At 30.9% G+C, this 15,444-nt stretch overlaps 1 protein-coding gene across 1 annotated transcript in view; it reads right to left on the bottom strand.

The window, feature by feature from the left end:
* LOC136981135 (zinc finger protein 271-like) overlaps positions 1–15,444 on the bottom strand; it is a 213,592-nt gene that overhangs the window by 62,776 nt on the left and 135,372 nt on the right. Inside the window, 1 exon segment of the mRNA XM_067277413.1 lies at positions 9,541–9,683. Coding sequence (XP_067133514.1) covers positions 9,541–9,683 — 143 coding nt within the window.

Genomic DNA, 15,444 nt, shown 5'->3' with positions numbered 1-15,444 from the left:
AAATTAGCTTGTGCTAAAATATTTGTGCTAAATTACACAAGCGGTATATAACTGCCACAACACCATTTTGCTGTATTACTTTGAACAGTAATGCAAGAAGATGCATGGCAGGTATGCTCCTTTCTTCATCGAATTTGCTAATCTGACCGTTACAATGTTTACAACACTACTACGTATGATAGTATATAGATAGATAGTAACTATATGAAAGCTTAGACAAATTATTTAGTTACCTAATCGACTAATATTGATCAATAATCAATTAATCTTGATCCATTACTATTCGTATCATCTTTAGTTTTTAGGTTTTTTCCAAAACCAACTTTTTTGATAAATGCACGTACTGATCAGAATTCTAAATTATGACTCATTATTTTTACAGACAGACTTAAATACAGTACTTTCGGTTTTTAGAACACAATTTTATTATTAATATTCAAAAAAGTGTTATAATGTTCCATTGGTTAATTTGCAATTTTCATTTTTCCTATATATATATATACAGTCAAACTTGTTTTTATGCGGGGGGATAGGGACCGCGTTATAAAAAACGCATAAAAAAATCGCACGAAACTTCACGAGGGGCTATAAAAAATAGTTTTCGCAACACAATTAAAAAAATATTTTTTAATGCGGTGAATAGGGACCGCATAAAAAAAGTCTCACGTAGAAAATAACTCGAAACCGTACGAAATAGAATTTATTGACAACAGATGTCAGCACTCGACTGCATCGTCTGATCTATCGTCTGTTTTACATATTTTTGTCCAGGTGGTGTTTTGTTGACTTAAAAAGTAAATTATTTCATTTTTCGCATATTCGTGCAATAATATTACTATAATAAGTGCATTTATGCTATAATAAGTTTATTTAGCTATGATAAGTCAACGTGAGACATGACGAATCGCACGAGACTAGTCGCCAACTATACCGCACAAATAAAAAATCGCACAAAAAAAACCGCACATATTAAAAATTCGCATTAAAAAAATCGACAAATAAAAATCCAGAACTGCAAATATGTAATAACTTCACAGCAGAATGCCCAATTATGTATAAAACACTTTTCGCCAATAGGGTTTATAAAAAAACCGACTTTTTAAAAGATCGGTTTTCGAATGTCAATCACTCTACGAAACTGGTTTTAACCGATTTTCGAATTTCCATCCTCAAAATGGATATAAGGAATATTTACAACTTTTTAAAAACTTTTTAATTCATTTAATATTTAAAAAATTTCAAAAGTATAACAAAATAAAATCGACCGACGTATACACAAAACAAAACAAAAAAGAAATTGCTACTTATCACATAATACTATAAAATTTATTCTATATAAAACCGCAAAGAAAAACGAATGACAATGCATGCCTACAAACTTTTGTTTTATTTCTTATTTTTTCGAAGAAAATATGATTTCAGAAAGCAAAGAACGTATATAGATCTATTGCTCAACCGTGGTCTTTTTTTGCACACAAAATTGCCAGAAAAAAAAGTTTCTCACTTGCTACTAATCTGGGTTGAATCGTTTTTAAAGTATTAACAAATAATAAATCTAAATTTTTCGTTTATCTGTTTGCAGTCTTTAATACTAAAAAGACATTTTTTAGTGTCTAAGGGCTGGACGAAGTCACTTTAGGTTCTAGAAGATATTTATTTATGTATCGATTTTTCAATAGCATTTGTTAAAGCAATCGCTTGATTCTCCTCTTCGCCACTTCTTCACCATCGCAGTCATCTTCTATAATATAATTTGGTTATAATATCATAATATTTGTTCAGATAACTTAATAATATCAGATTTTGCAGCTAGTGGAAGAAATACGCTAGACGACTTTGTTCAAAGGTTCTGTAGATTTTGTAAATAAAGGAGAAGTGTTACTAATTCCGTTTGTCTTCCCTTTTGAATTCGTTCCTCTACAGCATGTAACAATTTGGAACTAATTTCAGTTTTCAAATTTGTTAAATTCACCGAACAATAATTCAAATACGCCTTCACTTGTTCATAAGTAGGACGACAAGATGCAAATTTTATCGTTGTAAGACATCAGCTGCTAAACGTATTCATCCTAAAACTTTAAGGAGCTCTGTAATTTTACAATATTCTGCTTCATTCTACGAGTGAGATGTACCGATGTCATTCAAAGCTAAAACAACACATTTTTTTAAGTGTACAAATCTTCCTATCGTTTTTCCTTAGTTGCAAGATTTTTCAATTATTGTAGGTAGATTGGACACGTTTTTTGTTTTTGTACTTAGTTTTATGAAACTTAGTAATTAACAATATTCTTGTTTTATGCCAGAGGCGATTTTGTGTCAAAATGTTGATGTTTTTAATCAAATAATTAATTAATTCTTATGTTTGTCTAAACTCAAAACCCGGTTTTTAATTTGTGTAAATTTCTTCAAAAAACCGGTTTTTCGAACCCGGTGTTTTAAAAACCAACAAACCCAACTTGCCAACAACAAACTGCTGGAAATGGCAAACAAAAAACGGAGACATCCAACGTAGACAGTATTGTTTTGTTTTTCTTTTCTTTTAATAAAATACTGAATTTTTTCTTTCTCAACATCTGTTACTTCATGTACGGTTTTCGACGTTTAATATTATCACTGATTATTGAACATTCCCTACATTTATTTTTCCGTATTTTATTTATACATATATGTAAATATAAAAAATGGAAAGCACGGGGGTCAACAGGGTTCGCGGCGGTTCCCCTTAACAGTGTACTTCCTTTTAAGCAACGGGTGATGGCAACCCTACATAAAATTCACCTTTGTTTTATCAAAATAAAATTAAAAAGACTCGCTATTTTGCCTGGGAATAAGCGCAAGACTAAAATGGTCAGGTAAATTCTACATCTAAAAGAAGAACAACAACCGAGACCCTCGAGAGCAGTGAACTCCGACTTAAGCACCACAGAGTAAGAATGGCTTTGTCATCGGTTGAGGAACAGCATCACAACGTCAGCGACTTGAAGCTTCTCTCAATTCTTCAATCTTTATTTTCTCATAAAAAAATATTCCGCCATGCTCGGCAGGAGAATATTTAGTATATTATTAATATATAAATGAAGGTACAGACTAAAGATACACAGAGACTGAAAACTCTATGCCATTTATGTTATCGACTTTAAAGTCTTGTGATTAATTTAAACCAATCACAATGCACATATGTGCCAAACTCGGTTACAGGGCACCCCTATCGAATTCTCATAGCGTCCTGTCTACCTGACGTCACGAATGTTTGGGTTAATTTATTCTCTTAGATTTATATTATTCCTAATTACAGATATTTATAACTGGAATATAAAAAATAAAGAAATAACAATTGAGCATATGAATATTTTAATTTTTATACTTGTGTTAAAAATTAATAAAAAACAAACAAGAAAAAAGAAACACGTAGTATAGAGTACTTATTAAAATATTTTTATTATTATTAATACATTTAATTATACATTACTGACATAGTCAGATTGTAATCAATAGATTAACAAAATTATTTTATCCTAAGAAAATTTCCACTTATACTGAAGACTTTGTGTTAATATCGTTAAGTATCTTAATACACGTTATACGTAAAATTAATAATAAAAATAAAGACAAGTCCGTATTGTTCCATATCTTCTAGTACATGTGTCACCGTGAAAGACCAAAATTAGAGAATGTCAATATCCTCTGGTGAATGTCGACACACACGAAATACGTCGAAGAAAAACCGAATATTTGGTTATATTACTATACATTCGAACAATCACCGGGGTGTTTATTGAAGGCACAGATAAGCTTTGGTGGTGGTCGAAACGCTGCTGTTTGTCTTTCACGAAAAGCAAGAATGAACACTGCTGTTTGTCTTTCTTATGCAAGGTTTGTGGGTGCGTGCAATGTTAGGTTAGGTTACGTAAGAAATTTCCCTGAGAGAAGCAGCTGCAATTAATTCGAGAAGTGGAAATCAAGGCTATACACGCTGTAATTGCAAAAAGAAGTGTTCCACGACTGAATGCAGTTGTAAAATAAAGGGAGTCTTGCGTCTTAACAGTTAAAGTTGTTGCAATAAATAAGATTGTATATCGTTAATCACATAATTTATGAGTAAGTTTATTATTAGTAGAAAAATATTTTTATTCAACATTCACCATTAGTGCATGCTGAATGTCGACATTTGCCAGTGTAAGTAAAAAATAATAATATTAACTAAATATTTCGTACATACACAAAACAACACTGTAAATGCTGACATTCTCTGAAAATCTCAACATTTGCCAGATGTCAGTCTTTCACAATGACACATATATTATATTAATACAAATAAAATAATTATTTTATAATAAGTAAATTATTTCCAGGCGATTCATAAGAACAATTCCATTGTAAAAATTCACTTTAAATTACATTTTAAATATTCATGTGCAAACAGAATTTTCACCCACAAACATGGCATTCCTTAAGGCGTAAATAGGGATTTGTTTTCATCTGGCTAATTAATCGAATCTGTTTTCTAAATGTCTTCTTTCATGTTTTGTATTGATGTTTATTTCCTGTAGGATGAACATAATCTTGATGAGTTTGGGATTCAATTTTTTTTGTAGATATTTTTTTTTTTTTTTTTTTACAAATGTCACAATAGAAATGAATCTGATTATTAAAAATAGTCATATGCTTCTCTAAAACTTCCTTACACGTAAAAGTCTGTTCACATATTACCACCTTTGTTACAACAAAAACCTTTGTTACACACTTCACAAACGTAACGAAGATTCTTTTCATTGTGAGTGGCCTCGTGACATTTCAATACGTGTTTATTGGTAAAAAGTCTATTGTATTTCTCACAACGAAACGGCTTTATGACAATGCATTTTCTGGTGAGTAAGTAAGTAATTTTTACTTTTAAATTCTTTATTACAAATATTACACTTTTCAATGTGAATTTTCGAATGTTCTTTTAGCGTAGTTTTAGTCTTGAATGGCTTCCTACAAACATAGCATAAATACATATTTTCATGTTTAGTAATACAATGTTTGGCTAAGGCAGTTGAATTGGTGTAATCTTTTTTACATATGTCACAAACATACTTTTTTGTATCCGTATGAATAATGTTATGCTGATCCAAAGAATGTTTTGTCTTAAAGTATTTGTTACACATATGACAAGAATATTTGCATTTATTGTTGTATTTACGAATATGTTGTTTTAAACTAACACTTCGTTTAAAGCTTTTGTTACATATATGACAAGAATAGTTACGTTCATCAGTATGAACTATTTTATGAACTAGCAGAGTACTTTTTGTCATAAAACGTTTGTTACAAATCTGACAAACATAGTTACGTTCACCAGTATGAGTTTCTTGATGCGTTTTTAAATGGTCTTTCCGTTTAAAACTCTTATTGCAAATATCGCATTTGAAAGGACGGTCTTCAATATGCCTTTGTTCATGTCGCAACAACGCACCTTTCCTTTTAAATTCTTTTCCACATATTTTGCAGGCATGTACTTTGTGTATTCTCTTGTGTATTTCTAAACGGCCCTTACCATATGGAACGCGCTTACCACAAATATCACAATACACATTTTCCCGCTTGATATTAGATTTTTTACTATGAATACGTTTATGCTGTCGCAGATAGTATTTTGTTTTAAAATATTTGTTACATATATCACAAGAATATTTGTATTCATCGCTGTGTATATTAATATGCTGTTTTAAATAAGAACTTTGTGTAAAACTTTTATTACATATCTGACAAGTATGGTTACATTTATCACTATGAACTATTTTATGTCTTGCCAAATTTTTTTTTCTTTTAAAACGTTTGTTACATACCTGACAAACATAGTTACGTTCATCGGTATGAGTTACGTGATGCTTTTTTAAATGGTCTTTCAATTTGAAACTCTTATTACAAATACCGCATTTGAAAGGACGATCTTCACTATGATTTCGTTCATGTTTCAACAACAAGGAGTTAAATTTAAATTCTTTTCCACATATCTTGCAGGCATGAATTTTGTGTATTTTCTGGATATTAGATTTTTTAACGTTTCTTGGAGATAACTTCACTCGATCCCCAGATGGCTGCAAACATAAATTCCTCTGAGAGATTTCGATTTTATTTCCAGTCTTGTGTTCTTTCACGTGTCTTCGCAAAAGAAATTGCCACAAATACTTCTTATTGCAGGTTGTGCAGCGAAATGGTTTTTTTCCAATATGACAGAAGAGATGTGTTTGTAATATTCTCTTATTTGTAAAAGTCTGTTTACATAAATCACACGTAAATTCTCGTTTAGAATGAGATGCAAACATATCTTTGAAGTATTTCTTTTTAATCTTTTCATGAATTTCATTGCATTTTTCACTCGAACGAACGTATTTCTTTGTTTTGATATTATATTTATAACGCTCTCGCTTTTTTGAATTATGCTGAATATTGTATTCCTGAATCTGCTCTTCCTCCTCAACTGAAAGATTAAAAAATAACTTAATAGATTACCTATAATATTCGAATAAACATAATATAGCTGCAATATTAAAATGTTACTACTGTAGTTGTATAATTTATAAATTATGCCTATGTTTTTCGTTTAAAAGCAAGGCATCATTTGTTGTTTGCACCAAAAATAAAACATTTCACATTTTACAATCATAAACTGATTGAATCAGCTTTAGTTTCTTTTTCGGACTTTTATAAGAGTGTGAAAAGTTAAATGCTTTCACTTTATCTGTCTTTATTTATTTTATTTATGTAGTTTTTTCGAGATGTTATCATGAAAACGTAGAAGAAATCGCGTGCTTTTAAAGCAGGGGAGAAATCATTAGTGTAAAAAAGAAGTGCAACAGCAAAAGTCTATGGATTTCAAGTAGAGAGAAAAATCGGTGGATTCTTAAGATTTTTTGAATCAAAATGCGATAATTTGAGCGTATGTCTAGTAGATCTGTACAACGTTTTCAAGAGTATTAGCAATGTGTTAGTAAACGTTGCAAATATTTACTTATTTATGTCATTACATGATTTATGTAGCCCTCGTTTACTTCGTTTCAATACACTTTCTTTATGATTTAAGCGGATTCATTCTCAAAATTAACTCATGAGTTGTAAATTTAATAAATCTGATTATTCCAAAATACTTTTAGTAAGTTCAAATCTATATTAATACGATGTAGTTAGTTATAATTCTCAAACATCTAATCCCAGTTAAATGTATGACAGTTGCAACTTGAATGCAGTTCTTCAACTGCCCTCAGAATAATACTGATATAAAAAGTCTGAGCTAAGTAACATGTTACTTACTTTGGATGTTCATTTCATTCCCATTAGAGTTTCCTTCCGGAGTCATGAATTCATTGTTGACAGGCTAAACAATATGCAAACAATCAGTTATAATATATAAACCAGTAACAAGTTGCTCAACTTTCCCGGCAACATTTTAAAATTTCGGTGGCGCTGTCTGTAATAAAGCGGTTTTTAAACAAAATATGATATTTTTTAACTATTATAGAACGGCAAAGAACTGAATTTTGAAAGTAGGGACGAGTTTTATATTAAAAAAGTTAAATGCGAGTAACGAGTAAAATCATCATCATTAAGTCCGACCTTACTGGAGATACACACGACCCTCATTATCTCCCCACCCTTTTTTTATAATTTAATATCCTCAATATCCCTAATAATCAAACTTTCCAGCAAACGTTCAGAAATTTTCGTCAAAAAGAACAGGAGTTAAGTTTCGAGCAGGGTGAACAGAATCGTGCAACAGCCACACACTAACATCCATACATACAGATAAAAGCCACGATGTTTCTGCATTTTTCGACGTTTGAAGGTGTCTTAAGTTTAGAAATGTAAATATCTTGGGGAGTCATTCTTTGACCGATCGTCATACTTTCTCTCTGTTATATATAACAGTGGAAAAAGTAATATGAAAGTCATTACAAACTTATAAATTACAGATCTGTATCTCATGATTTTTTATATAAGCTACATCTTAGAAAATTGAATTATAATTATTTGTTTTGAAAATTTTCTAGAAATTATTTATTCTGTTAAGGAAATTAACAAAATAAAAAGCGAGACTCTTCTCTTTCCATCTTGCCCATTGAAAAAAGATATTACTAATGAAGTAGGCTCATTTTGATACATATCTATGTTATTCATAAAGTAATTTAGCCCAGTGAAAGCCAGGAGTGTGTTTCTGTAATTAAAGATTTTTACACCTATTGAATTGTACAATTCGTTGTAAAACTGTTTTGCTCATTTTATTACATTAGAGATATTGCAACCGATATTCAAACTTTAAACTTCTACGGCAAGCAGAAGTACACGTTTGACGTTTGAACTCCAAGTAAAACACGTTACGTCACAACGTGACGTCGCGCACTATTTCGTGGATATTGTAGAAAACTTGGGAAAACATTTAAGAACGACGAAGTTTACCACCGAGAGTAAATAAATATATTAAACTATTAAAAATATTTAGAGAATGATTAATAACACTAAATAATTATTTTTGTCTTTAATTAGCGTGGAGTCTCTTACCGTAGGATATAATAGTGAGACAATTCCATTGCGTTTTGCCTGTTCTCACGACATACTTTTGTTGAGGAAAGTTATGGCTTATATAAATCCGAAAACAACTTGGGAAATTATTTTTAGAAATTTACAAACGTATTATGCTGTTGATGGCAGAAGATGCCGTAAAAGAACAAATCTACTTTTACAGTATTACGATAAGCTATTATCAACACAAATATAGAGAAATTCTATAAGCACTTTACATCTCTTGCAAAAAAATTGAATATTTAAATAATTTCTGAATTTAAATCGTCTGTTTCTTTACAATGTTATTCACAAATGGTTAAATAATCATTATTTCAATAAAAGACGTCATAAATTTATCCCAAAACAAGAAAAAGCAAATGTTTAAGCCGAACTTCTACTTGTAACGTTTCAAACGTCTTTGTCTTGAACCATTATGCTGAACATTATATTATATTATAAACGTATTATATTGAAGATTAAGAAACGAAAGTTAGTACTGTACATTGTGCAGAAGGGGAATTAATGCTAATAAATTTTGGTAATAAAACATTAAGGGGTGAAGAGATAGAAGATGGTCACGTGTAAAATCTCGAGTGGGATCAGACCATGAAAATTTTATTTGTTGTTAGCATCTACAATTGTTTGTGAAATGCATTTCTACCAATTAAATTAAGCATTTCTTCATTTTATAATAATTAAAATTATAGAGAGTTTTTATAAGTTTGGCGCCACAGGCAATTTTATTTTTTTATTATGATTAATAATATAAATGTTATTTTTTAAATAAACTCTCTTAACAGCCAGGAAACTTACGCAACTCGTTGTTAGATTTTTTCTTACATAATACACATTTTTTATTTAATACAGAATACACCTAAATTCAATGCATAATATTATATTAGTGATAATGAACTACGTTTTCAACCATTCAGAAACTTAATTTGATATTGAAATTTCACTGTAAAATATTTCGAAATTTGTATTACTTACCAATACATGTTTATCATCATCTGGAAGAAGAACTTCTTTATAATCTTCAGTCTTTAATTCAATCTTCACTTTTTTCAAATCAACTTTATATTCTGATTTTATACCATGTTTTACATCATAATTCTCTTTTACTTCTTCTTTCTTGATATCTGTAGTGGAATTTACAAAGTTTTCGTGTTAAAGAATTCTAAGAAAAAATAGAAATATAAATTCAAACTGAGCATATTTGCATTAATTAACATAACAATATTAACTTACATGTTTCACTACATCATTTATTTCCGATAACAAGCCGAAAACCAGCTACGAGTCACGGCGAATTGGTGTAATGTGTGATACAAATTATAATAAATATGATTAGAAACTTCTTTTCGTTATTAAGTAAATCATCAAGGAGTGCTTAACTTTTTCGGTAATGTTTAAAACAGTGTTTTTCGACCGGGGTGCCACGGCGCCACGATTGGGGTGCCGCAGAGTTTAGGGCCGATAATGAAACTAGATTTAAGAAACAATGGCGAGAGTATTATTCGCCACTGATCAAGGGTGTCACGATTTTTTATTTTTCAATCAGGAGTGCCACTTAATGAAAAAGGTTGAAAAACACTGGTTTAAAACTACGTGTGGCGCCATCTTATGATATTTTGTTAAAAAACAATTATAAAATAAAAAGAAAGCTTGATTTTAAGGATAAAGATGAGTTTTATACAAAAAATTGTAAATGAGAAAATGAGTAAAATTGTCATTAAGTCCGACTCTATTGAAAATACACACGACCCGCATTTTCTCTTTAGCTCCTCGACCATTAATCACAAAAACTTAAAAGCATCCCTCCCCTTAATAACTTCCTTCTAATTTTCAGAAATTTTCGACAAAAAGCACGAGAAATATTAAACTTTAAGAAGATTGAAAAAATTATCGTGTTCCTCCACACATGCTGACATTTATGCATACAAAAAAATCCCCGAAATTTTTTAATTTCTCGACATCTTAAGCTATTTTAGGTTTGAGAATAGGAATGTTCGGGGGAAAGATTATTTTCTGACCGACTTCCCATCTGTCTGTGTGTCAGTCCTTTCTTAATCTCGAGAACTGACGAATTTAAAAGCAGAGACCAGATAATATGGAAAGGTGTACGAACTTTTGGTGAAATCGAAAGTTACGTTATTTCAATAAAATTCGTTACTGCCGAAAACAGTTAATAAATGACCGACACAACTCTATTTTCAAAGTAAAAGTATAATGCATAGAGGCAAGCCACTACTAATTTGAGATGAAGAGCATAATCCTTAAATCCTTATTCATTATACGTTTCTCAAATGTTATAATTTCGATTTATATAAATGTAAATTTATGTATTAGCTATTATTCTTATCACTAGAAACAATCTTTCATAGTACTAGAAGCATTAAGCCTCTTACCTCTTTCAATTTTATAACCAAAAGGACTCCAACTAGTAAACCCGTTTGTGTGATTTGTGGAAATTAGTTTTCCTTTAATATTTATCTGAAATAATAAAAGATTACGTTATATTATTAGACAGATTGATTCTTATAGAAAAACAAATTTAAAAAAAATTATTTAAACTAAAGCATAAAAATACGCTTACTGAATAATTTTTTTTTAAAATATGGCCTACTAACTAATTGTTTTTAATAGTAGTGCCTGTCTCCTGTTTAACACGTTTCAAAGGAAAATTTTGAAACCAAACGACGTAACTTCTGGTTTTCAGCAGATATACATATACAGTTTATCAGAGCCTCCTGCCCAATTAAATAAATCTGATACTATAAAATTGTATGTATGGCGATGTGTTAAGAGATTTTGTTGAAAAAATTTACATATTTTTAATTATTATAAAATAGCAAAAGACTTAATTATGAGGATAGAGATAAGTTTATAAAACACTGTAAATGGTAACAAGTAAAATCTTCATTAAATCTGGAAGCTCTGGAAGCGCCGCTTTCCTTGTATTTTGTAAAATATTAATACATATTGTGCGATTATTTTAATACTTTAACGTACTTTGAATTAATTAAAATTAATATTTCATTATAACCGCATTATGTGTCTACATGTGAAAAACAATAACAACATTCGAATACAAATTCAAATATGCCTATTCCCAATGGAAACGCCGTATTGTCAAATACGGGACGGGACAGCTTCTACGGAGAAAGTATTTGAATGGAGTAAAGCAGCCAGATTAAAGGCATGCGCGCATAGCACGAACTCTCGCGGTTGAGTTGGTGGATGCTACACACCAAAATATCGTATAACGCTTCCAATGATTCTATCCAGGGCCGTCACAGCTTCGCTATCATCAAACGTCACCGCACGACAATGAACGCGACTACCCTCTATCTATACCTCCTCTTGACCTTTCACAACCAAATTTTAATAGCATGAATGTCCCTTATATACAACCTACTATGCGAAATTTTGTTCGTCTATTTTCCCCCCGTCCTCAAATATTAAGCCAAATAGATGTTAACACACACACACATATATATATATATATGGAAATTGGTAAAAAGTAGGAGGGTCAAATATGACAGGACTGCATTACTTTTTCTTGTTATGAAGATATAACAACCAAGAAAGCGTACAAATTTGCAAAACGTCACTTCATACAATAGGAACAGGTAATTGTCAGTCAGCTGTAACGTATACACAACAATATAAAAAATTTTAAAAACAGTGGGACTACAATATTTCGTCAGTAAAGAAAGGATTAACCTTTTTAAGGCACTTGTGTAGGAGGTACGGCTATTTGAAAGGTTTTCTTCCATAACATTAATCGATTCTAGACTAATTTGACTCGAACATTTCAAAAACATGTATAAATTTTTGGGAATAATCCATATAAAATATGCTATAAACAAAATATTGTAGGAATACACGAGTCTGCACGTTCGAAAAGGCCATTGCTTAAGTTTGTTTTCGTCGCGAACAGAACATCGGACGGCGAACGCGTACGAAGCGTGTGACGTGACATTTGTTGGTGCTGTTTGGTCACGTGACGACTCGTTTCCTGATAACTTATTATTTTTGCGAAGAATTCGCTAAACTTTGGAGACCTTAATAGAAATATTAAAACATCTTTGCATTCTAAATATGAATTTAAATCAACATGTAACAACGTATGATAATTCGATAAGTAACTAATGATTTTACTCTGCTTTTAAATGGCGTAATCTCTTTCATGTAGTAAACAAAATTGTATATTACAATATAGCGTCGTTTATCCGAAATCCGATCAACCGAAACGTCGGTTAACCGAACGCTTTCCAGTCTGACTGTGTCGTGCTGAATCGAATGTTTTTGATACTAGATTAACTTCTAAAGTATAATTTTTTTTGTTTTTATATTTTTCAATATATTTATTTTGTTTGTACAAAATAAAGAAATAATTTTTAACGATACAATACTTTCGATTATTATTATAAAAATTTTCGTTAGGCTTAAAATCGACGAAAATTCAACACGAGGCGACACGCAACAGGAAAAAATTTCAATATGGGATAGGTTAATATATAGTGATGTAACGAATATTCGGTTACTACACGGTATTTGGCCTGTTCGGCCTATTTTTCGCTATTCGGCCGAATACCGAATACCTAAAAACAGGAGTAAGAAATAACAAAAACACAGTAAATTAATCATTTTGGTAACTTTTATTAATGCTGAACATTAAACTATAGTTATTAAAGTTAATAAGAAATAGCATCTAACTCCAGTATTAAATATAAAGAAAAGAATGAGCATTTCTCATTATATACAAAAGATAACATTTGAAATCGTGTTAATTTTAAAAATATTGACAAAAACAATAGCAACAAAATATCACAAAACTTCACAAATAGAAACCCCCCAATAACATATTTCAACTATTCCACACACAACTGGGGAGAAACTAGACCGTACGTCCCCACTAAAGTATATCCTTAGGGTACTATTCAGTCTACAAATACGTAGTAAAAACAAAATTTTAGTGCTTAATTAAAGAGTAAAAAATATCGATTGCAAATAAAATAACTTATAAGTTATAAATTACATCTAAATACCAACAACTGCCGAATCATAGCGGGCTATTTACGGCTATTACATAAATTATAAACCAATTCTGCACTAGAGACGTTAGGAGGCATCTCATATTAACTTTAATAATTATAATTTAATTAATTAATTTATATAATTTAGACCTACTGGAAGAAGAAATCGTAGCGACAGCGGGCTAATAGAGAGCAGGGTGCGCGATCCTTGCCATAATGCGTTTGCGTGCCAATTTTCGTACGTGCGTAAATCAAGCCGAAGAGTTTGGCCGAATATACTATTCATTACATCACTAATATTCATCTATTTTCCACTTTATATTTTAGCATTTCAGTTGTGTTTCTCGTCCTTAAAGTAACACTGCAATCTTACAAAAAAGTATTTTTCACTCACCTCTAAGGGTTCCGATTTAATTGTTTTAAAACACTTCACATCCGTATTAAATTCTCTTTTCAAATTTTTAAAATCAACTTCAAAGTTTTCTTCGTTTCGTTGAATTGTAAAGTTCGAATGTTTCGTTTCTAACTCTTGTTTTATCTTCATTTTCTTCATTTACGATATTCTCGTATGCCAACAATCTGTATTCAATCAAAGAATTAATTAATAAATAAATGTTCATTCGTAATTTAGAGCAAGCAATAAAGAAAGACCGTAAACTCACTACTATTGTTCCCGTTAAAGCAATAAACAAAGTGTGCACTTTCAGGGTTGATGGAAGAAACTAGAATAGTGACACGTGTCTAGCACACGTGACACTTCGTCGCTACAAAATCACTTGTTACATGGCTAATAGTGTTGTTCATAAAACCCATCTATAAATGTTTATAGAAAGAGACTAAAAATGAAATATTTAATCATATCGTTAATACCAAAAAATTTTCCGGTTTAAATTATACTAGGTACAGGGGCGGATCTAGGTTTTCCAGGGACCAGAACAGTCTTATTAGTTCCTATATAGATTTGTTCCTGACTACGTAGCCTGATAGTTCAATGTTAACTCTCTTATAATTAAAAGATAAACTAAAAAAAAAATAAAATAAAATAAAAAGCAAGTAAATTTATAAAATAAATAAATAACACTACTAAAAATATGAAAATTAATACAAATTTGATTATCTTTTGGACATTAAAATCATTTTTATAGGATCCAGAGTTCATGACTTACTTTTAATAAAAGTTTGTTACATTTGTTCGATATTTTCCCCTATTGTTGTAAAACATACGAAATTAAACGAAAAACTTGCTTTTCTGTTAATATACACCAACGATCCTTAACCCATTTTTACTTTTTTTTTTTCTTGTAACTCTTTCCGCCCAGTGGGCACTAAGAGGGCTACCCATTTTTACTTGTGTGAGAAAGACTTCGAAATATTCTTAGGAAAACTTTTCTATGAAATTCACACTTTGTGTCTTTACCGTACATTGTTCTCCAAATCTGGAAATCATTTAAACGCAATGTTCCTTCACACCCGTATTAAGAGCTAAGAAAAAGATCGTCAGTGACTCCAACCTTTGCCTACGGCAGTGTTTCTCAACGGGGGCGATATCGCCCCCAGGTTGGCGATTTTTTCATGTTGGGGGGCGATTAGTAATAATTTATATTTTAGGGGGCGAAAAATGATGTTGTAGCAATTGTTTGTAGCAAGTTTCGTGGAATTTGTTGTCACCCTGCACTCCCTTTCTCTAAGTATGTGAACCTCGATCAGGTGTCAGGCGGGTGACATAACTTATGACCTTTATGTAAACACTCGTCCACTTTCCCGGGCACTTTCTTTCCTGTTTTCGAATGGATTAGACGTAGAAATAAACTTTCTTTGTTAAATGTTAACTCTGATTTGACTGAATCATTTGCATTAG

This window comes from Centruroides vittatus, unplaced genomic scaffold (assembly GCF_030686945.1).
Source record: "Centruroides vittatus isolate TY-2023 unplaced genomic scaffold, ASM3068694v2 contig_745, whole genome shotgun sequence".
NCBI classification, from domain to species: Eukaryota; Metazoa; Arthropoda; class Arachnida; order Scorpiones; family Buthidae; genus Centruroides; species Centruroides vittatus.
This window is presented reverse-complemented; position numbering and strand designations above follow the sequence as displayed.